Raw genomic sequence first — 22,904 nt, forward strand, 5'->3', positions numbered from 1 at the left:
ATCTCTAGTGTGTGTTCAAATCAGGAATGTAGGTCATACTCCCATTTCTTTTAGGGATGCACGATATGCATTTTCTTTCCCAGCCGATACAGATCACCGATAATTACCTGCTTCTCATGGCTGATACTGATAAGATCACTGATAATTTCACATTTGTGTATTTCAAAAAGAAGTTTATAAGCTGTAGTTCACACACACCTGAGGGTAAGAAAGGCGAGTGAGCAAAGATGGACGATTTAATATTCCATAGCTCTGACCTAACCAAATCTAACTAATTGTGTCTAATTGTGAACACAGCAAAAAAAAAAAAGTTCTGACTCGAAGTTCAAATGTTCATTTTTTTCTAGTAAAGTACATCCAAATCTTCACAAACACTTTGGCTTTTAGAGCATTTTGCAGCATTAAATGATGTGTTACATACAGGTTATTAGAAGTAAAGTCACAAGTGCATCGCTCAATACAAAAATAAAGGCATTTCTAGAGCTGAATGCCTATGGCTGCTTAGTCTGCAGATAGAACACAATGACAAAATGCATAATAGTAGACTGGCCTCTATGTCATTTTATGCTTAAAGGGGGACTTACCCCCCAGATATGTAACAAAACGGCATGCTGCTTGATTTGAATTTTTTTTCCGGAAAAACCAAGAAATGACGTCTCCTCTTGTCTCACTAATACTCTTTGGCTGTGCTCAGCTCAGGAATTATTTTCCCGAAATCGACGCCATGACAGTTTGCTCACCTTCTCGAAAATAAGTTATTTGAGAGCTACAATATCTTTATAAATATCAACAACTAGCCAATGCTGGTGGCCTGTATGGAAACAGCGTTGCTCAAAATGGTTGAAAGCGATAAAAATTTGGCCATTCAGTGGCGAACTAGAAATTGACTCCATTGACCATGTGTGTGTATGTAGCGTGTGTAAGTATCGTTAAAAGAGCCTAGTGACGCGAGCCTGGTTACCGCAGCACAGCACAATAGGACAACCCCCCCGCAGTCTCAACACACTCATGTAATCACAATGCGAGATTTCTCCACGTTATGCCCTTGTCCAACTTGCCATATAGACCGCTATGAAGTCCCTTTTTAATTTTCGTTTCTCCCTTTTTCGTGATTCTTGTCAAAAGTTGTAGTGCACCTCTGATTTTCCTCTCGAGCGTAGAGCTGCAGCGGGGCGCAGAACAAGAACATTCTCCCCCTCCCTCCTCCCAGACCCCGGCTGCTCAGTACAGGCGAAACAGCCTCCTGCATGGGGCGCTCTGTAACCCTCACAAAACAACAACAAACAAACACAAACAAAAATAGCTGGTGTGCGATTTTTCTGCACAATTTTTTCTGCACAATCAGTGTCTGAAATTGGGTACAGGATTGCGGGAATCCCGCATCTGTTTGCGAAAATACAACTGGACAAGCCGCTTTTCACAGACAGGGGCACAGCGTCAGTGAGGCTGCAGGAGCTGAGTAGCCTATAAGTCGGAGGTGAGTGTCACTTCACCATGCCTTCTCCTCCCCGTCAAAAGTGAAGCAGGAAAATACATTTTAGGCTGTAGGCTGCTTTAGTTTAGTTTCCCTCTTTTTTTCGTTTCTGTTTGACATCTGGCTAGACTAGGTGCATGAGTGAAAAAGGGGCACAGAAGAGTCCTCCTCTCTCTCTTCTCTCTGCACAATCGAAGTGGTTGAGTGGTTCTCAATGTGGGGTCCGGTGACCACCAGTGGTCCTTGAGAGGATTCCAGCATTCTCTGTTGTCTCTCAACCTAATATATATGGAATTCTGGACAAAATCATATCTAGGCTACATAGAAAAAAAAAAAAAGATTTGCTTCTGAGAGACCAAATCTCATCATATGGGGGTCCATTGCCCCAATGTGAACTAAATTAGGGCTCCTTAGTATGAAAAAGGTTGGGAATGATTTACAGCAACACAATGCCATTTTCTTCCTTTTATGATTATAGTGGCGTTTATTGATAGTATTGTGTTACATAGGAGTTGGTAGGAAAATAACAGGCGATTGTAATCAATTAACAGGTGATTAACAGGTCAAGTGACAAACAGCCAATGAGCTGTGTGTATTGTAGCACCATATTGGTAGGAAAATGCTTGTGACATCATGGGAATAGGCTTGGAGTTGTGAGGAGCCAGGAAAGGGTACAGGGGGAGTAGGGGAGTAACTATCTTGAAATCCCATAGTCTTTGGGGACAACGTGACGTCAGTTTGTACCAAATCTCCCATTCATTTGAGGGCAAAAAAAAGCAGTGTTCAACCCATAGAGGGCACTTATGCGGCTGGAAATGATACAAATGGTACAATGGCAACAGTTTGGTCTCAAATGTGGAAATTTCGACCAGAATTCTTCACACACCACCCCCAAAGTCATATATATTGGTTAAAAGCTGAAAAAAAGTGTTTTGGGGGTAAGTTACACTTTAAAGTATGCAACGGAGCTTTCCTTGTAATCAAGCTGTTTTGTATGGATGTAATACCGATAATAGCCGATAAATATATATTTCTCATTATCGGCTGATAATTTATCCTCGCAATTATATATTGTGCAATGTGCATCCCTAATTTCTTTGTCACACTACCAAGTTGTTCCATGTGTTTTCATATTCAAGCTCCAGCTGAATTCACTGTTAAAGACAGAGGTTTGTACTCTGCAGCATCACCCGTCTCCTTCTCAACCACCATAGAGTGCAGCTTTCCTCTGTCCCCCCGCTCTCTCTCTTGCTTTCTTGCTCTCTCTGTCTCTCTCTCCTTTTCTCTGTCTCTCTCCCTCCATCTCCCTCCGTCTCTCATGTTTTTTCCCTTGCGCACAAGCTCTCCTCTTCTCTCTTCCCATCTCCATCATTCTTCTCTTTTAGCTTGTGGATCCCATTGCATGTTGAGCTCATTCTCTCTGTTTCTCTCTCTTTCTCTTCCTCTCCTCTCTCCCCCTCTCATTGTGGAGACAGTAGTGTGCAGCCTCAAATCTAAGCTGCTGCCTGTCAGGCTCCTCCGTTTATGCGCTCTGCGCTGCTCTCCTTTCCTCTCCTCTCTCCTCTGCGCTATACTGCACCACACTGCACTGTCTTCTCTTCTCCACCTCTCCTCCTACTCTTTCTCTGTCCTTTCTCATTCTTTCTCTGTCTCCATCACTCTTCTTTTCTCCTGTGTGCTTTGCTCTGCTCTGCTCCGTTGCTTTGGGAAAATACTGTATGGTCTGGGGGGGGAGGGTTTTGGCGCCAGATCTGGGAACACTCGGGCTGCAGGTGGAAGAGGAATCAGATGCTCCTGGTGCTCCAGATTCGGCTTAACTCGGACCCTGTGGATCTGCGCGGGCCGGAGAGGAGGGGAGAGGCAGGGGAGAGCTTCACCTGCTTGGGGAAGTGAAGGTTTTGAGGTTGTTGTTTCGGCGGCGGTCGCGGCAGTGGTTGCTGGTTGTCCGTCGAGGGTCATGCCCTGGGACCTAGGTGTTTTCCGTCGGTTGGAGTTGGAGACCCCCTCCCAGTTTTGCCCCCCTGGAGGGGCAACCTTGATCCTGGCGCCGGGAAAAGCCGCCGGGCACCAGTGGCGGCACCGAAAGCAGCGGGCACCATGAACCAGTTGGACGCACCGCGGCCGCTCAACTGGACCATCAGGAAACTGTGCCACGCAGCCTTCCTGCCGTCCGTACGCCTGCTGAAGGTACAGAACACATCCAGGGAAGGGGGAGTGGGAATGAATTGAAAAATAGATACCTGGGGAGATGCACGGTAAACTGTGTCAGACAGCCCTTCTGCTCTCTGCCTACTTTCCCAAGGTAGGTTAGGGGAGGAGAGGGGAGCGACAAGAAGAAATGCAAGAAGATGGCTGGAAAAGGTGCAGTGCCACTTCTCTGCCCTCCTTTAAGAGTGCTCAGTGAAGAAACCAGTGCAAGGGATGCAGGGCAGGAGCAGGAAGGATGGAGAATGGGAGAGAGAGAAGGGATAGAAGAGAAGAGGAGAGAGTAGTGAATGAAGAGAGGGATGGGGGGACATCAGTGAGAGGGGAGCATGGAGATTTGGAGGTGTGGAGAAGCGCAGAGAGGCAAGGATGAAAATGCCATGGAGATAGAGTAGAGGTTTTTAAAGTGGGAGGCAAGCCTCCCCAGGGGGTCTCCAAGCAGTTTCAGGGGAGGCTCAGTGAATGGAAGTGGAAAAAAAGAATGTTATAATCACATAGAATAGCCTAAATGTGTGTGATTTGGTTAAAGAGATTTGTCAGTTTTTCCCACCGTCCCAGAGTCAGAAACTAAGAAATGCCATTAGAAAGAGAGTTTTCTATGTATTTGGTGTAGTCTGAACTAAGTATGTCAAGCAGCAATATCATCGGGCTATCTTGGCTCAATTGCTGAGTATCTATGAGATCAAACAACATAATCATCATCCCATAGGCATCCAGGAATTGAGCGAGGGTGGGAGGCTCCTTTTTCCAGGCTTTGTCTTGGGGGAGGCCCACAGTCTCAGACTTTGAAAACCCCTGAGATAGAGGGAAAGAGGGAGAATTATGCAATTGCAAGACTGACATGGAGAGAGTCAGAGAGGGGGAAAGAAGAGGGGTGAGGGAGAGAAGTGGAGTGAAGGAAAGCAAAGAGAAAGGAGTGAGAAAGACAGATGGAGAGGATGAGCTGAGAGACGGACGAGAGCTGGGCTGTGAGGACGGATCACAGCAGTCCAGTGTTGGGGATAATGGGAGGATGGCACAAAGGACGAAGGGGAAAGGGTGAATAGATGTTACCTGCCTCCAGGGGCACTAGAGCCGCTAAAGTACTGTCGTGGTAACGGTTGGATTTTGTTTGCCCCAGGAAAAGTCCAACAAGATGTGAAATAAAAGCTGAGAATCCACACAATGATATTTGACGACCAAAACTGACTGAACTAGTAGCCAAAGAAAAACATTGACACTTACTGCTGTGGTGGCAATAGTGCCCCTGGAAACAGGCAACATCTGTAGAGAGAGAGACAGATGAGGGGGGGGGGGGGTCAAAGGGCAGATAGTGAATAAAAGAGGATGAGGAATAGATGAGGGGAAATAATTAGCAGTGATGGAAGAGGAGATGATGGACAGGAACGAAGAAGGAGGTTATCTGGAACAGACAGGATGAGGGAGAGCTAGCTGAAGAAGGAGCTTCTCTGGAAAAGACAGGATGAGGGAGAGCTAGCTGAAGGAGCTTCTCTGGAACAGACAGGATGAGGGAGAGCTAGCTGAAGAAGGAGCTTCTCTGGAAAAGACAGGATGAGGGAGAGCTAGCTGAAGAAGGAGCTTCTCTGTAACAGACAGGATGAGGGAGAGCTAGCTGAAGGAGCTTCTCTGGAACAGACAGGATGAGGGAGAGCTAGCTGAAGAAGGAGCTTCTCTGGAACAGACAGGATGAGGGAGAGCTAGCTGAAGAAGGAGGTTATCTGGAACAGACAGGATGAGGGAGAGCTAGCTGAAGAAGGAGCTTATCTGGAACAGACAGGATGAGGGAGAGCTAGCTGAAGAAGGAGCTTCTCTGGAACAGACAGGATGAGGGAGAGCTAGCTGAAGAAGGAGCTTCTCTGGAAAAGACAGGATGAGGGAGAGCTAGCTGAAGAAGGAGCTTCTCTGGAACAGACAGGATGAGGGAGAGCTAGCTGAAGAAGGAGCTTCTCTGGAAAAGACAGGATGAGGGAGAGCTAGCTGAAGAAGGAGCTTCTCTGGAAAAGACAGGATGAGGGAGAGCTAGCTGAAGGAGCTTCTCTGGAACAGACAGGATGAGGGAGAGCTAGCTGAAGAAGGAGCTTATCTGGAACAGACAGGATGAGGGAGAGCTAGCTGAAGAAGGAGGTTATCTGGAACAGACAGGATGAGGGAGAGCTAGCTGAAGAAGGAGGTTATCTGGAACAGACAGGATGAGGGAGAGCTAGCTGAAGAAGGAGGTTATCTGGAAAAGACAGGATGAGGGAGAGCTAGCTGAAGAAGGAGGTTATCTGGAACAGACAGGATGAGGGAGAGCTAGCTGAAGAAGGAGGTTATCTGGAACAGACAGGATGAGGGAGAGCTAGCTGAAGAAGGAGCTTCTCTGGAAAAGACAGGATGAGGGAGAGCTAGCTGAAGAAGGAGCTTCTCTGGAACAGACAGGATGAGGGAGAGCTAGCTGAAGAAGGAGGTTATCTGGAACAGACAGGATGAGGGAGAGCTAGCTGAAGAAGGAGGTTATCTGGAACAGACAGGATGAGGGAGAGCTAGCTGAAGAAGGAGGTTATCTGGAACAGACAGGATGAGGGAGAGCTAGCTGAAGAAGGAGGTTATCTGGAACAGACAGGATGAGGGAGAGCTAGCTGAAGAAGTAGCTTCTCTGGAACAGACAGGATGAGGGAGAGCTAGCTGAAGAAGGAGGTTATCTGGAACAGACAGGATGAGGGAGAGCTAGCTGAAGAAGGAGGTTATCTGGAACAGACAGGATGAGGGAGAGCTAGCTGAAGAAGGAGCTTCTCTGGAACAGACAGGATGAGGGAGAGCTAGCTGAAGAAGGAGCTTCTCTGGAAAAGACAGGATGAGGGAGAGCTAGCTGAAGAAGGAGCTTCTCTGGAACAGACAGGATGAGGGAGAGCTAGCTGAAGAAGGAGGTTATCTGGAACAGACAGGATGAGGGAGAGCTAGCTGAAGAAGGAGCTTCTCTGGAACAGACAGGATGAGGGAGAGCTAGCTGAAGAAGGAGCTTCTCTGGAACAGACAGGATGAGGGAGAGCTAGCTGAAGGAGCTTCTCTGGAACAGACAGGATGAGGGAGAGCTAGCTGAAGAAGGAGGTTATCTGGAACAGACAGGATGAGGGAGAGCTAGCTGAAGAAGGAGCTTCTCTGGAAAAGACAGGATGAGGGAGAGCTAGCTGAAGGAGCTTCTCTGGAACAGACAGGATGAGGGAGAGCTAGCTGAAGAAGGAGGTTATCTGGAACAGACAGGATGAGGGAGAGCTAGCTGAAGAAGGAGCTTCTCTGGAAAAGACAGGATGAGGGAGAGCTAGCTGAAGGAGCTTCTCTGGAACAGACAGGATGAGGGAGAGCTAGCTGAAGAAGGAGCTTCTCTGGAACAGACAGGATGAGGGAGAGCTAGCTGAAGAAGGAGCTTATCTGGAAAAGACAGGATGAGGGAGAGCTAGCTGAAGAAGGAGCTTCTCTGGAACAGACAGGATGAGGGAGAGCTAGCTGAAGGAGCTTCTCTGGAACAGACAGGATGAGGGAGAACTAGCTGAAGAAGGAGCTTTCTGGAACAGACAGGATGAGGGAGAGCTAGCTGAAGAAGGAGCTTATCTGGAACAGACAGGATGAGGGAGAGCTAGCTGAAGAAGGAGCTTCTCTGGAAAAGACAGGATGAGGGAGAGCTAGCTGAAGAAGGAGCTTCTCTGGAACAGACAGGATGAGGCAGAGCTACAGTAGCTGCATGGACAAGTGGAAAGGAACATTATGAACTTTTGTTTTGCAATGTCAAATCCCAGTACATTCTTTCAGTGTGATGTTTAAATGGATATCTCTATTCAACTATTCAGTTCTGTCTCAAGTCCCATGCTCCTGTGTTGGACTTATTTGTGGAGTTTGTTAGATTTAAGGTTCAATAAGCACCGTAACACCTCATCATCCAAGCAGAGGTATATTGATATTGATAATTGATATTATTGATAATATTGATAATGTGTGCATGGTTAAATTAGAATATATCCATCTGTGTGTGCGTGTGCGTGCGCACCCATTTTCCCCTGCATCTCTGTGCGTGTGTGTGTGCACGTGCCTGCGTGTGTGTGTTTGATAGCCTCTGTAGTAGATTATAAATTCCCTCTGGTGGTCGATATCCAAAGTGTCTTTTTATGGCTTGTTTACAGAGAGTTGTAGACTCAAGCCTCATCTTTATTCATTAATCTGCTTTCTGACACGAGTTACAGTATAGGCGCTCTATAAGAGGGCCTATTGTTGCAGCTCTTGAATGCCTGTTCCTCAATCTCCTTTGATCTGGCTTTATCAAAGTGTCTCACAGCAAAGTGTTGCTGTGATGTTGAACCAGGCCGACACACCACCACAGTGCCTGGGCTCACATGTCACACATTTGCATTTGTATAGCCTGCTTAAATGAGTCTGATTGTAATCCTTGGTTGAATGGTTGTGGGAGGTTGGGTGGGGGGAGGTGAAGGTGTGTGTTTGTGTGTGCATGTGAGGACGATGCATATGGTGCAGCAGCTGCAAGCACGTGTTGTTCAGTCAAAATGAAAGGGAAAATGACTTTTTTCATGTTCTCAGCCAATTTTTCACCCAAAAATACACACCTAGTACTCAACAAAAAATGCAAAAACATTTATATTTTCTTGTATTTTTATTTTATATAAAAAATCTCATGACTTTTACTTGCTGCTTACAGTGTATCTTTAATGGTTGCTTCATGCTGTGCCAGTAAGCGTGATTAGAAATTCCAACCAATAAAACCATCACAGATTTTTGAGAAATCCCACCCATCTGCCCCTCCCAACAAATAAAACTGTGTTTTCCTCCCTAACTGATAGCTCATTGGTTCACATTTTCGAACCCCCCCCCCCCGTTATACCCCGCCCAGTATCCTGTTTCAATAGGAATTACAGTACATCACTATAGAATCACCATGCTCTCAAAATGCGGTTTCACTGTGACTTTAAAGTCTTGTGAGTCTTGTGTATGTGTGTTTAGTCTTTACTACTAATGTGTGCATATGTATGTAATGTGTGTTGTACTTTGCAATACTTAATATACTTACTGTTAATACTCTGTTTAAATCTTGTACTAGGCATCTCGCACGCTCGATTCCTAGGCTCGCCCGTTGCGCGGCCCCGCCCGCCCTGCAGCTCAGCCGCTCTGTGGCCTCGCCCCCAGCTCGGGTGCTGCGTGGCCTCGCCTGCTCTATTGGCATGTGCAGCACACAATAGACCCTTCTCACGGGGGCCATTTTGTGTCAAAAAGGCAGGGTAAACACAGGTGCAAGCAAAACACTAATAACGGTTTCAAACTTCCATGATTGTAATTTGGAAAGCCTCATTAGTGTTTTGCTTGCACCTGTGTTTATTCTGCCTTTTCGACACAAAATGGCCCCCGTGAAAAGGGTCTATTGCTCAACTTTGCATCACTGATGACATCACTCACTGATGACATTACAATTGCTCGAGTGACCGTTACTGATCACATCATGGAGTGCTCGAGTGACATCACTCAGCGCACAATTGCTCAACTTCGCATGTCATATACATTGTGGCATCATCAGTGACATCATTACTGACCAAAATCATCACAAATCTCACAAAGTGGGCCAAAAATTGTCAGCCAAAAATAGCAGAGAAACAAACAGACAGACCCACTGACTCCCTTTTATATAAATATCTGGTACATTTCTTCTTATCACGTTGGGTTATGTAACTTACTGTATGTAATGTGTGTGGACCAACCACACCAAGTCAATGTCCTTGTAATTACATATTGTCATGACATACGGCCAAATACAAATAATTCAAATAATTTACCTTACAGTCCCATAAATACTTTTTTTGCATTGGTTGCCAAGAGTAGCAGTTGACCTTCTGCTTGGCAATGTTAGCACCGTGCTCTACCCACTGAGCTACACTGAGGCTCCAGAGCAATATCGTCTCTGATGGGGCTGACAGTGTCATTCATACTACCTAGACAGACATCAGGATGTCAGGGTTAAATTAAACTAATAGGCCTGTCATTATCATTGGACATTTCTGCACAGCAAGCATTTTCCTCCCAGCTCCCTCTAACTTATTACCTGCCTGCTGCTGCATCCTCGTGTGTGGGAAAACGTCTCCACACAAAAGTGTGACCACAATTTATAGGGCTGTCAGAGATGCTTTCGCTCTACCATGGGGGAGAAAATGTGTGACAGATTGTGTGTGTGTGTGTGTGCGTGTGTGTGCGTGCATGCGTGTGTGTGTGCGTATGCATGCTTTCCTATGAATGTGTACATTTATGATGCAGTACTATAGGCACAGTTGAGGTGCAGCAGATAATACAGTCTGTATGCACTAGGGCAGTGATCCTCACTATTTCTTCGATGAGAGCCGCACTGGCAGGACAAAGTCAATAGGAGAGCCACTTTTACCGCAAAACACCAAAAGCCACCCCAACCAAGCACATCTGCCTACCATTTTTTGTGTTTTATTGTTTTCCACACACACACACACACACACACACACATATATATATATATACCAGTGTTTCCCCTAGAAAATATTAGAAATTAGCAAAGTTGACCAATCAATTAGATGTAAAAAGGATTGCAATCAAAGATGACTCAATTTCCCGTGTTCGTTAATTCTGGTGGAAAGTGAAAGTGAAAAGAGAACAAACGACAACAAGTCTGGACTGAATTCAGGTCTCCTCCAATGAAGAAGCAATGTTTATTTCATCAAGCAGTGGTTTATATACAATCAAATTAGAGGCTGGATCTTAATAGGGGAGTTTCCATGTGTGGGTATGCAGATTGCCAATTTCTCTATCCTCATTGGGTGCTTATCTTCCTGGGGGGTGTGCAAACAGGTGGCTCAAACTGTGTACGTGCACATACATACAGAACGTCCTGCGCACACACATACACGCACACACTCAGAGAACATCCCGTGCACACACCTACACACACACACTCAGCACACACATTCAGCATCCCATTCGTCACAGGCGTCAGCTCTCAAAATGCATATCATGCGTCACAGGCGTAACTAAACTGGTGAAAAAACCCTGTGGTTAAACCATACATGCTTCTTGTAAAGGCCCGTCTGCAAAACTCTGTTGTGCAGGTGTGTTTTTTGAGAGTGCGAGAGTGCAACCTCGGGTTAACCTCTGTTCTTTATGTCTTCATGGGGACAAAAATACGGCACCTTAACCACAAGCCTTTACTGAGACGGGAGACGACGCAACACCTCTTAACCACACGAGGCATGGAAATAAACGTCCATCTTACTTTTAGGTAACTGAACTGTCAACACTTTTGTGTGTGACTTCAGCAGAGATGTCAACTGGGGCCAGGGGACCTGTCTGCAAACCATTTTCCCCTCCTGCTTGTACGAGGAGGAACTTTGACCTTAAGGAAACTTGGATCAATTCCAACAGACCCCCTGTTTACATGATTTACTTATGTAACTAAATAGTTGAATTTATCCAATCTAAATCAATATTTTGTCCTAACCCTTCAATTTTATAGCAGCATTTTAAACATATTAAAAAGATATTATAAAAATAAAGATAAAATAAAATCCAATAATCATAGTATAAAAATACACAACTCAAATAAATCTGTTCCAGGATTCATGACCTCTTGTCTTCAAGCTCCATATTTCCAAGGACTATGTAAACACTGCCTCAGTGAATCTATGAGATTTCTTCCACCATCCAGGCCATCGTTATGACCTTTCAGAGATCCTTCTATTCCTACTGCTCTGTAATAGTTGTGTCTTCATTTAAATTCTGAGTGAAACAAATATTTTAATAAAAATATTAAAAATATAAAAACATACACAATGTTAATAACATAAAAGTATAAGAAAATAGAAACATACAACCACATCATACTGTTCACTTCGCCCAAGAGCACATCAACTCGGTAAAAACTCCCGGAGACCTGTTTTTATTTTCAGGAGAAACCTTGTTGATGTATCCTGTGGGTCTGTGGTACATTCAATGTTCCTAAAAACAACAAAAGTCTATTATAAACTATAAAATTCAATATTGCATAGATTGACTTTTTCAAGAGTCCTACAAGAGTCCCCTTAATTTTGTTTTAGCAAGCCTTTGTTTTAAGAGTATAAAAGTATAAAATGATAAAGAAACAATATATTTTCCACGCTCTAAGGCCAGCTGGCCTCACTCAACTGCCTATATTATTTTCATAACCTCAGGTCCCAGCCGGTACACCTGTTTTTACATCTTTTGTGAGGAGCACAAATCTAGGAAGCTTGTAACCCCATGTCACAAGGTTACCCCCACTTCCGCCAGATCCACCTTCACGGCGTTTCTGTCCCTCTCTGCACTATTCTGTCTTTACCTCACACCGGTTCATCTCCTTCTTCTTCCCATTCCAGTCTGACTCCATTTCTTTCATGATTTAGCAACAGCATCTGCCTCTCAACGATTGGTCCCACGTTCCTGTCAATGATCCCAGTGATCAGGCGTATGCACAGAGCCCTGGCACACGGAAGAACGCAGCATCCACACAAGATTAACAGCCCCATAACAGTGATCAGTGCTGTAACAACTGCTATTGCCATCGCTTTGTACTTGCCAAACCATTTCTCAAAGTACGCTCCTATTGGGTTATCTATTCCAGATTGGGCTTTCATGCGTCTGTTCAGTGCGGATAGTCCTTCAATTGCTCTGGTCAGTGATCCGTCAGGGGCGGTATTGTTGGGGATAAAGGTGCAGCATTGTTGTCCGAACATGCTACATACACCACCTTTGTCAGCTAATAGCATGTCTAATGCGATCCTATTTTGAAAGGCCATCATTGAGGTTGCTTTGAGCTGCTGGTGGACTGCCCTAAAGGCTTCTTCGGTCTGATTTCCCAACTTCTGGACATTGTAGTGGACATAATTGATTCGATCTACGTTCTTGTTTACGGTAATATGCCATATGAGGAGATTCTCAAATCCTGCTGCTACTTGGTCTACTAATTTGAACTCATCTGGTACCCCACGGGGTACGCCTATCGCATCTATGTAAGTTGGGTCGTCGTCAGGTCTCCAGAGAATTTGGGTCGGGTCGTCTTCCCTCCGTGTGGCCCTTTTGCTTCGGTGAAACAGATCATTTATCATTGGCTCAGTCACTTTGTCAACTGGTATTACCGTGACCGGGAGGAGGAGGGTGATCGGGGCACAATTACCCGTCCAGTTCTTTCCTAGTATTGGGTACAACTTTTCCTGCCCGCAGAACCACCACACATCCGCTCTCCCTATTACCAGGTCCAAGCTGGTGTTTGTGTTGGTTCTGCACCAGGAAGCATCAATTTCCCCCTCTGGTCCTGACACCCCCTTTCGGTAGGGTCCAGAGTTGCGTCTGAAACAACTATAGGTGTGATTCCCTGGCACCACTTTACTGTTAAAATAAGGCGGGCGTGGGTCTACCTTGGTGACTGGGATGAGAGAATCTAGGTGTTTGCATGACGGGGTCAAATTGGTGTTGTTGAAGAGGTCCAAGATGCAACTCGAGTTCACCCCCTGTAGAGGTACTATGTTCAATATTGGCCTAGGCCCCATACAAACAATGCAATCTTTCCCGGTTTGTCTGGCCGCGGTTTGAGTCATAGTCATCCAATTGTTCCCCACCACATCCATCCCGGTGTACACTTTGAATAGATCATTGACCGTCAACGTTTCCTTTGATATTATTTCCACTTTACCTTTATTCCATGGTGACTGGACCGCGGTTAAGGTTGGTTTTTGATCGCATAATACTATTTTATATTTTGGGTCGTTTCCTGACGCCCATGCCATTGCCCATAGGGACAGACATGACTGTGCCTCCGCATTCTTGTTGTCTAAGCACTCCTGATTTCCTATAGATTTATACCCAATTCCCCCCACCACCGCATATATGCATCCCTTCGTTTGGTCTATGGTTATCACCAATCCAAGATGGCCCTTGCTGAGCTTGATGATTCCTCTAGCTAATTTGGCCGTTTTGTGAGTGGTATAACCACTCCATCCGCCCCTGGTCTCAGCCACCAGTGATCCCCACTCTGGCTTTTTCAGTGATCCGTACAGGGTTAAATACCACTCATACCCTGCCCCATAATTCTCTGCCCCGCCCCCCAGCATGTGGTATGGAATTATCACTGTCGTGGATTTGTTTCGTGGGACACACACCTGGGTTGCGTCTTGGAATGCTCTGTTTTTTGCACACAGACTAGCTTCATAAATGGAACTTCTTCTGGTTCTTGTTCTACCTCGTACCCTGTTTCGGGTGCTCTCTCTTCTCTGCACAGTTAGTGAGTTATTTAGCCTGATGAGTTTACCTTGTCTAGCCAGCTCCGTTATGTTGCTTTCCTCATTTTTTATAGGAGTCTTCCTCTTCTTCCATGGGGGCCCGTGTATCCCCCACTCGCATGCTAACACCACTAATAGTGCTATCACGCAGGTGATCATCAAAAATGTGAATGTTTTATAAGTCATCTTTCTCTTCTTTTGGTGGAAAGAATGGTACTAACTCTCCTGGTTTGGCTGGGTAACACCTGCTTTTATGCCACCAAACCTTGCCTTTCCCTTTTACTCTGTAGGCCTTGGAGGTGCGTGCGGTGATCTCGAATGGTCCGATCCACTTTGGTTGGTTCCACTTGACCTTGATGTCTCTCAGGAACACGTGACTGCAGAGTTCTCCTGGTTCTGCCTGTGGGTGTAAACTGGACAACATACACTGTAATGTCCGAAAGTACTCAGTCTCTGTCACAGGGTTACTGCTATCACATGGTTTCACTGTCAGGGGTCCTGGGAAAGGGTACCCCCTAGTTAGCTCAAACGGAGAGAATCCTGTCCCCTTTTTGATGGTTGCTCTAATGTTGCACAACACTATTGGTAAGGCTCTGAGCCACGTCATTTTTGTCTCTGCGCAACATTTGGCTAGTTTTTGTTTTATCGTCTGGTTACACCTCTCCACAGCTCCCTGGCTCTGTGGGTGGTACACACTGCCATATTTATGTTTCAACCCCATTGATTCTTCTGCTAGTTGTAACTGTTTAGCAGTGAAATGGGATCCATTGTCCGATCTGATGTGAATAGGAAATCCATGGTTAGGGAACCACACATTGACTAGAGCTTTGACGACAGATGCTGCGTCTTCTCGTTTTGTAGGCACTGCTTCTGGCCACCCTGAAAAGGTGTCTATCATCACCAGTAAGTACCTTTTCCCATCAACTGGCTCTAGCATATCAGTATAGTCCATAACCATTTCTTCCCCGGGCCTGCCTGGTTTGGGATATTCACCTGGGTCTGGGTGCATTCCTGCTTTGATGTTGAATTGTGTGCATGTTTGACATCCCTCGCACCATGCTTTCACCGTTTTCCTGCCACCCACTATATACCATCTCTTTGATAGAGAAGCATACATTGAGTCACAGTTCACATGACACAGGGTGTGAGTTTCAGCCAAAATTTTGTCTTCTAGTGACTTTGGTAAGATCGATTTTCGGTCTATTTTCCAAATTCCTGTTGTTCTGACTTTTTCTCCTCCTAATTCTGTCCATTCCTCTTTTTCTGCCTCTGGGGCCTCTTCCTGCTCCTGGGCAATTGTCTCATCGGTCATGTAGGGTTTGTCATCTTTCTTTCCTAACACCATTAGGTGGACAAATTGTTTGTACCCTGCGGCTGTTTTGGCTGCAGCGTCTGCTGCGTCATTGCCTTTTGCTTCAAAGTCATTCTTTTTGCTATGCCCAATGCATTTGATGATGGCTATTTTCTCTGGTTTGGTGATTTTGTCATAAATTTGTTCCCATAGATCTTGATGTAGTACTTCCTTGCCTAATGTAGTTATCCATGCCCGGGTTGCCCACCCCTTTAGGTCCCTGAGCACTGAATTTACTACATACGCAGAGTCTGTGTATATGGTCACTGCTTCGTTGCCTGCTACAGTCAGGGCTTTCAGAAAAGCTACCACTTCTGCTCTTTGTGCTGATTGTTTTCCTTCCACTTTTCCCATTTCTGCTGTTGTGAATTCTGGTTCTGTTAGAAAGTGACCTTGGTGTAACTCAATTTCTGCCTTCTTTTCTATAGGATCGATATCTCTCCCCCTGACTACAGACCATCCGGACTGTAGTTCTCCTCTATCGTCTCTATAGCAACACCCGTCTGTGAACAGTATGACCCCGTCCTCGAGTCTCTCTGTTCCTATGTCAAGTCTGGTTTGTCTGTCCTCTAGAGTCTTCTGTACACAGTCATGTGGTTCCCCGTCCATCATTGATTCCGCCATGTTTACACCAGCCGGCGTAAATGTCACATGTGGAGCTAGCAGGTTGGCCTGTAGCTTCAACGTGCGCTTGTTGGAAAATGAAAACAGATTAGCATTAAGCAAAGCTGCTACAGAATGCGAGGTGTGTACGTTCAGAGGGTGGTGTAACACGATGTGAGCGCATTTCTCCAGCAACATCGCTGTTGCTGCAATATACCGCTCACAAGGTGGGGCCTTCTGCACCACCGGCTCTAGAAGGGTGCTGGCATACAGTAGCACCTTTCTCTCCCCCTGTGTCATCTGATACAGGATTGCAAATGCTGTCTTGCATTTCTCAGTCACGTCCAGGTGAAATGGTAGCTCATAGTCTGGTAAGGCTAGGCTAGCTGCGCTGCTTAGTTCCTGCTTCAGTTCTATGAACACCTGCTCTGACTTCACATCCCATGTGAGTCTCGCCTTCATGTCTCTCGCCCCCGCTTCTCTCACTATCTCCCGCAGTGCCTGGGTCTTTCCTGTAAAATTTTCTATGCAGTTCCTGCTGAACCCACATAACCCCAAGAACCCGAGCATGTCAGACACCGTAACAGGTTTTGAAGCGCTCAGGATCTCGGTCCTATGTCTGGGTGACATAGATATTCCCCAGGCAGACACCATTCTTCCTAGAAAGTTCACACATGCCCTGGAGCATTGGATCTTTTCTCTCGACACTTTCATCCCTTGGGCTGCCAATTCCTGCAACACCACCAGTGTTGCTTGGTTGCACTCCCTTACTGTTTCTGATGCAATGAGTATGTCATCTACATACTGAATCATTACTGTGTTTCCAGGGAGCACCACCATTTGCAATTTTTCTCTCAACCTTGCGTTGAAAATGCCTGGAGACAACACAAAGCCTTGCGGTAACCTGTTGTAGGAGTACCGTTGTCCCCGTAAGGTAAATGCAAATATCTCCTGCATCTCTTGTGCCAATGGAATGCAGAAAAATGCGTTAGACAGGTCTATTACAGAGAAAATACAGTGTCCTGCCTTCAGTTCCCCCATCGCTACATAGGGATTGGGCACTGAGGTGACATCTGTCTTTACCCTGTCATTGATCAGTCTTAAGTCATGTACCATCCTGACCTTGTCCGGATTCCCCGGTTTCGGTACTCCCATTATTGGGGTGTTCCATACCCCTTTCCCCGTCGTTTTGGATATCACTCCCCCTTGTTCCAATCCCTCTACTACGAGAGCTAGGGCCTTAAGCTTTTCCTCTGAGCACTCGTATTGTCTCCTATTAATAGGGTAGGTGTCTGGCTTGAGGTCAAAGTACACGGGGGGTGTGTTCATCAGCCCCACATCAGTCGGCGATGTGGACCATATCGTAGGGTCAATTTGGGCTAGCATTTCTTCCGTACCCTCCCCATCATCCAATTCCCCGCCATGATGCCTGGTCAATTCAGCATGTTCCCAGACACACTTGTTCACCGCGCATACGTGAATTCTATACCCCTGGGTCGATTTGGAGTAGCATACCGACTGGTATCCCTCCATTCTCGCCCAGTCTGGGGCTGCCTGTAATCTTTTGACCATTGGACCCAATTCCTTTGCCATGTGGCTGGCCGATAGAGCCAGAGAGATGTGAGGCACTGAAAGAGGCATTTTGAACCATTCTCTAGCTTCTATTCCCAGAGTGGTCTCGGCTGCGACACCCTCTTTCCCGACATATATGTATCCGCTCCACAGATAGCTTACTGTGCCATCTAGTGTTTCTAAGAAGTGCTGCTGGTATGTCAAATCTTTGTTCCTATCATAAAAGAGAGTGCAGTGGAGTGGGTCTGGGGGAGGGAGGTAAGAGCCTACTCCCTGTATCCAGTTCTTCCATATCTGATAGTGATACTGTATTCCCTTGCTCCTGAGACTCTCATCTGGTACAATGGTGGTGTCAACCAATCCCCAGTATATGTCCGCATTTAGGGGAGTCTCTGTGTCAAGTACAGGAAATATTCCACAGTGTCTTTTGTCTTTGGTAGTGATTTTAGATCCGTCTGGGAAATAAACCACAATGTCTTCTTGTGTCAAAACGATGGTTGCGTTTAACTTTCTTAGTAGATCTCTTCCCAACAAGTTCACAGGACAATCTTTTAAGCACAGAAACTCGTGCTCTAGGTGTTGACGTCCTATGGTCACCGGGAGGGCGGCAGAAAAGGGAGCACGCTGTGTTTTACCAGACATTCCCACTACGGACACCATCTTGGTATCTCTCGAGTTGGGCATCGGCAGTGCGGCTGTACTGGTACTGTACGTCGCCCCTGTGTCTAACAAGAACCATCTCGCCACGCCATTAACAACAACATGCACGAGAGGCTCTGGAGACCCTGCCGGCCCTCTGTCCGTAGGGGCGTCCTAGCCTAGGTACTGCCCATCCTGGCCCCATTGGGGCTGGTGGGGTCCAGGTTGAGGGCGTGATGCCCCGTATTCACCGGGTGGTGCTGCTTGAGGATTAGGTGCCATTGCACCCCTCCCTCCACCTGCGCCACGCCCTCCCCTGTGTCCCCCCCCACCCCTTTGCGGCTGCTGTTGGCTTTGTTGCCACTGCATGTTTTGATTCCACCTAGGGCATGATTGGCCCCCTGGTGCATCCTGTCCCCCCTGTGCTTTGGGACAGTTGACATAGGTGTGTCCAATCTCCCCACAAGTGTTGCATCTCCTCGGCTGAGTGCAATCCCTTGACAGATGACCGGGCTGTCCACAATTCCAGCAATCCCTGGTTTCGGCCATTGACCCACCCCCTCCAGCCCCTCCACTCCGATAGTTAAAATTCGCAGGCACTCCCCTCCCCCTACCCCTCCCACCTTGGTTTGGGTATCCTTGATACATTTGGTATGTTTCTGGTTCTGCTGCCCCCTCCTTAGCCCCCTTCCTCTTTCCCTCTATCTCCGCCTTTTGGGATTTCAAATCCATTTGGGCTTTCTCCAGTTGCAGTCTGAGAAGCTTGTTCTCCATCGTCTTAGTCTCCTCCCCCTGTTCATTTGCTTTGATCTGGTGACGTTTGAGCCCGTGCAACACATGTGTCTTGAAATTTGCCAAAGTACCATTCTGCACCCCTGGGGTGTCCTCCAGTTTTTGCTGCACCGGTTTGGGCAGTGCTCGGAACATTCCTGATCTCCAGGTGTCCTCAATTAACTGATTCCCACCCCCCCCGGGCCTCTGACCACAAGTTGCCATGTACTTTTTCTCCCCCTCATGCCACCATTCCTCCGGAGACATTGTCTCCTTGTAAGGATTCTCCAGGCCGTCCAGTGACTGTTTTTGGGCAGGGAATTTATTTCTAAACGCCACTCTGAACTGCTCACACCCTGTCCTAGACCATGCATAACACCCTGGAGGAGGATCGCCCTTGTATGCCTCCGCCAGCATGTCATTCACGTCCCATTGGGAGGTCTTTTTGGTTATCAGGCTTACCACGTCCTGAAATCCCAGTGTTTTCCCCATGGTCTCTCCCTGGAGATCATGCAAAAACACATCCCCCCCCACATCTCTAGGATGTCCCAATTTTGCGGCAATGGTTGCCTCGTCTATGGCACTGAAAGGTTTGAAAATGGGGTCCCCTCCTGGTTGTGACAGTAATGGCATCATCAGCTGTCCTCTCCCTTCATTCCTTATCTCCCAATCATCTGCTGTCTTTCCTCCGTAGGGGTCTCTACCCCCCTTGAAGGTCTTGTCTTCCCTCCACCCATGCTGACCTCTAGCATCCTCCTCATACTCTTCTGAGTCTGACCCCCAGTCTGACCCTTGCTGTCCCACTCTCGCTTTTTTACCTCGCCTATACCTTGGGCCTGAAGCGGCCACCTGTATTTCCTTTCCTTTTCCGTCTGATAGGAGTCCATTGTATTCCCCCATCTGCTCAAATCTCTCTTCTGCCTCTTCCTGCATTCTCCTAGCCCACCTCTGGTCCCTCAATCTCTCAGTCTCTTCTCTGTCACTTCCTGTCGCGGACGCCAAAAATGTCTTTTTTGTCGTTCCTTGGTCACCTTTCTTATGTCTTTTTCGGGCGGGCGCAGGAGATACATCCCTTCTCCCTCCCTTGGGGGATAGTGAACTGTACCTTCTGCGGTCGTCCCTGTAGTTCCCCCCCCCCATGCTCCTCCCTGCTAAGCGTGCTCTGTCTTCCCTCTCTTCTTCCTCTTTTACCAAGGCTTTCAAACTCTCCCCCAGTTTTTTCATATCTGGCCCTACCACCGGATTTGGCCCAGGAATGAGTCCGGTTATGGGGGGCGTAAAACACATCAGGTTGTCGTTGAGAGTACTCAGGGTAAAGCCAGCTAAAGTTGCGCTTCTGCTCGTGCAAGGTAAAGGAGCTGGGTCGGGGTTGGGGGCTGGGGTCGATGTCATCGGTCCTGGTGTTATTTCACTGTCAAGTTTCCCTGGCAGACTCAGTCTGTTAGTTCTGTCAGAGTTCGATGAGTCATAGTCAAGGGGTGAGTGTGTGGGAGGAGCCCCATCAGGTTTGGGCTTCGGTGTCTGGTTGGGTTCGTCATCGTCAGTGTCACTTAAGTGGTACTCCACCCTGCCCTTGAACTGTAAGCTAGGATACAGCCCTAACGGTGTGTTGCCCCCGTTGCCCTGTTTCACCCCCACCTTATGACCGACAGTTCTGGGCTGTCCCTGTCTCCTGCGGGTGACAGCTCTGAGCGCTTCTAATTCTTTTCTATCCCGGCTCCATGTGTTTGCATGATACGGAGGAGGAGGAGCGGAAGGCGCTGCTGGCATGAACGGTGGCTCAGGTCCCCATAATGGAGCGGTTACCACACACTGCCGTTCCACCCCGCTGGTGCACTTCTTTCTCTCCTCCTCCGTCTCCTGCAGTCCAATGGCCGCTATCAGGCCTGTCGCCATCTGTAAATCTGCCTCCAGCACCTTAGCCACCGCCTTAATGGCCCCCTTCGTGAACATGTTGGCTTTGTCTTTCTCTAGGTTGGACTGCTTCAATCTACCTGCGGTCTTGATCCTAAATCTAGCCAGTTCCTCTTTTAGAGGGTGTTCCTCCCTAATGGCCCCTGCTTCAACTTGACTGTTGACCCATTTTCTAGCGCCTTCTGACGCCTTCCCCTTCTCTTTTGAACTGGCTCCCGTCACGCTAGCATAATACCAGAGGATACCCACAAGATCCTTCCTCCATTCCTCCGCTTTCTCCTCGTTCATCTTGCTTTAGTCCAGATACACAAGCAATAGAAACCTATTGTTAACACCAGGACTATTATGCACTGTTTATAGTACCTTGATGACTTGTTCCTAAATTCAAGCTGTCTTTGCAGGGTGCCTCTAGGTGGTAACCTACATACACTCCAGCCAAATTTCACTTTTGGCTGAGAGCGAAAGAGACTTTTGACTCTTTTATTAGCTATTTTGACTCAGTTGTCCCACCCTTTCTACTATCCTGTTTAGTATAAATATTATGAGGTATTGGAAATAAGAAGAAAATAAAATAAATTTTACTTTCTGACACCACTGTGACGAACAAATTATTTTGACTCAATCGTTCTACTCTTTGTACTATTCTATTTCCCCCTAGATTTTGGCACAATATATCTTCTGTTATGAGGTATGTGAAATAATTTTTTAAAAATAACTTTGGATGAATGCTACCTTTTAATAAAATTTCTATTTTTATTAGTGTAGACGCCACTGATCCTTCTACTTCTGCACTATCTCTGCGGATCGACGTCTTATTGGCTTATATACGCCTTAGCTGTATTGGTCAGTAGCGGCTTATGTACGCCTTAGCTGTGTTGGTCAGTAGAGCATATCTACGCTTACCGGCTTATCTTCGCCGTACTCTAATGGTCTTTCCCCCTAAGAGAGGAGTCTTGGGCCGTGTCACAAGATGCCAGCCCCCGTCAGGGGTTCCCACCGGAGGGTATAAGCCACAGGTATGCGCTGGTCAGAATCTGTTATATCGGCTAGACTCCTAACTTAAGGTATCCAGGTAGCAGTGTGCAAAATTTCACTTTCACTATCTTATTAGTGATTTTGACTTCAATTATTCACCCCTTAGGGATGTCCAAATAATTCCTAGATTTTGGAACAATATGTGTACATGTTATTGGGTATTTAGAATACTTAATAAAAATAAATTTGGATGATTTCTAAATTTTAATAAAAATAAAAATTTTATGTTTTGATGTTTAAATGTATTTTCCTATTATCCAAAATTCTCGCGCTTTAGGAAAAATAACTTCAAATCTTATCCTCTTAAAGAAACAATTACTAAACCCAGCTATTCATCTCTCCTGGCAGAGTTGTAGAGTAATAGCACATAACGCTTACCACACACCCGTAATGAAAATGGATTTGGGTCGTAATGCCCAGAACCGAGTGCCCAATGAGCAAGCTTCTAGGGAGTGTACTGTTTCGCACACTGCTTCAGACCAGCTCTCCCCGGCTCATTGCATGGGGTTCACCCAGCACTGTGACCGTGCTCACCGGTAGTCACGTGTTAGCGAGTGCTAACAGGTTCTGTTTAAATTCCACTTTCAATTACAACACAGTTCCAGAGTCAGTGCTAACTTAGAGCACTATCAACAGACTTCTGAAATTCCTCCACAGTAATTGGTTAGACAAATACAGTTTTGCAGATTATCAGAAAAACGTCTCTAGTGCTTGAGTTTCTTCCAAACCCTCAGGTCAACCCCTCACACTTTCTCATGAAACTGAAACTCAACATGAAACATGAAACTCTACCTAGCGTTTGATTGTCTTTCAAACCCCCGCGCTACCCTGGAACTATTCCTAGTGTTTGATTGTCTTTCAAGCCCGTAGCTTGGTCAAACCCCCGCACTATCCCTGGAATATTACGCCTCTGTCCTATATGTAATTTATTTTCCAGATTTAATGTCGGCAATTCACATTCCTACCTTCAATCTCAACCTCTGAACATCAGATCTCTTGATTTACATATCCAAAAGTGCAGAATTCAATAATAGGCTCCGCTTACCTTATGCGAGGT

General features: G+C 46.5%; 1 protein-coding gene across 8 annotated transcripts in view; it reads left to right on the top strand.

The window, feature by feature from the left end:
- trpm3 (transient receptor potential cation channel, subfamily M, member 3) overlaps positions 1–22,904 on the top strand; it is a gene marked incomplete at both ends in the record, with an annotated part of 249,023 nt that overhangs the window by 42,750 nt on the left and 183,369 nt on the right. For 5 of the 8 annotated variants that reach the window (XM_083643808.1, XM_083643809.1, XM_083643807.1 and 2 more), the window contains one exon: positions 3,572–3,661. The exons of the other annotated variants lie outside the window; for them this stretch is intronic. In XM_083643808.1, the coding sequence (XP_083499934.1) occupies positions 3,572–3,661 (90 nt within the window). Of the gene's footprint in view, positions 1–3,571; positions 3,662–22,904 lie in introns of those variants that run through there. 8 annotated transcript variants of the gene reach the window in all.

Source organism: Poromitra crassiceps (genome assembly GCF_964638095.1).
Source record: "Poromitra crassiceps genome assembly, chromosome: 10".
Taxonomy (NCBI): Eukaryota; Metazoa; Chordata; class Actinopteri; order Beryciformes; family Melamphaidae; genus Poromitra; species Poromitra crassiceps.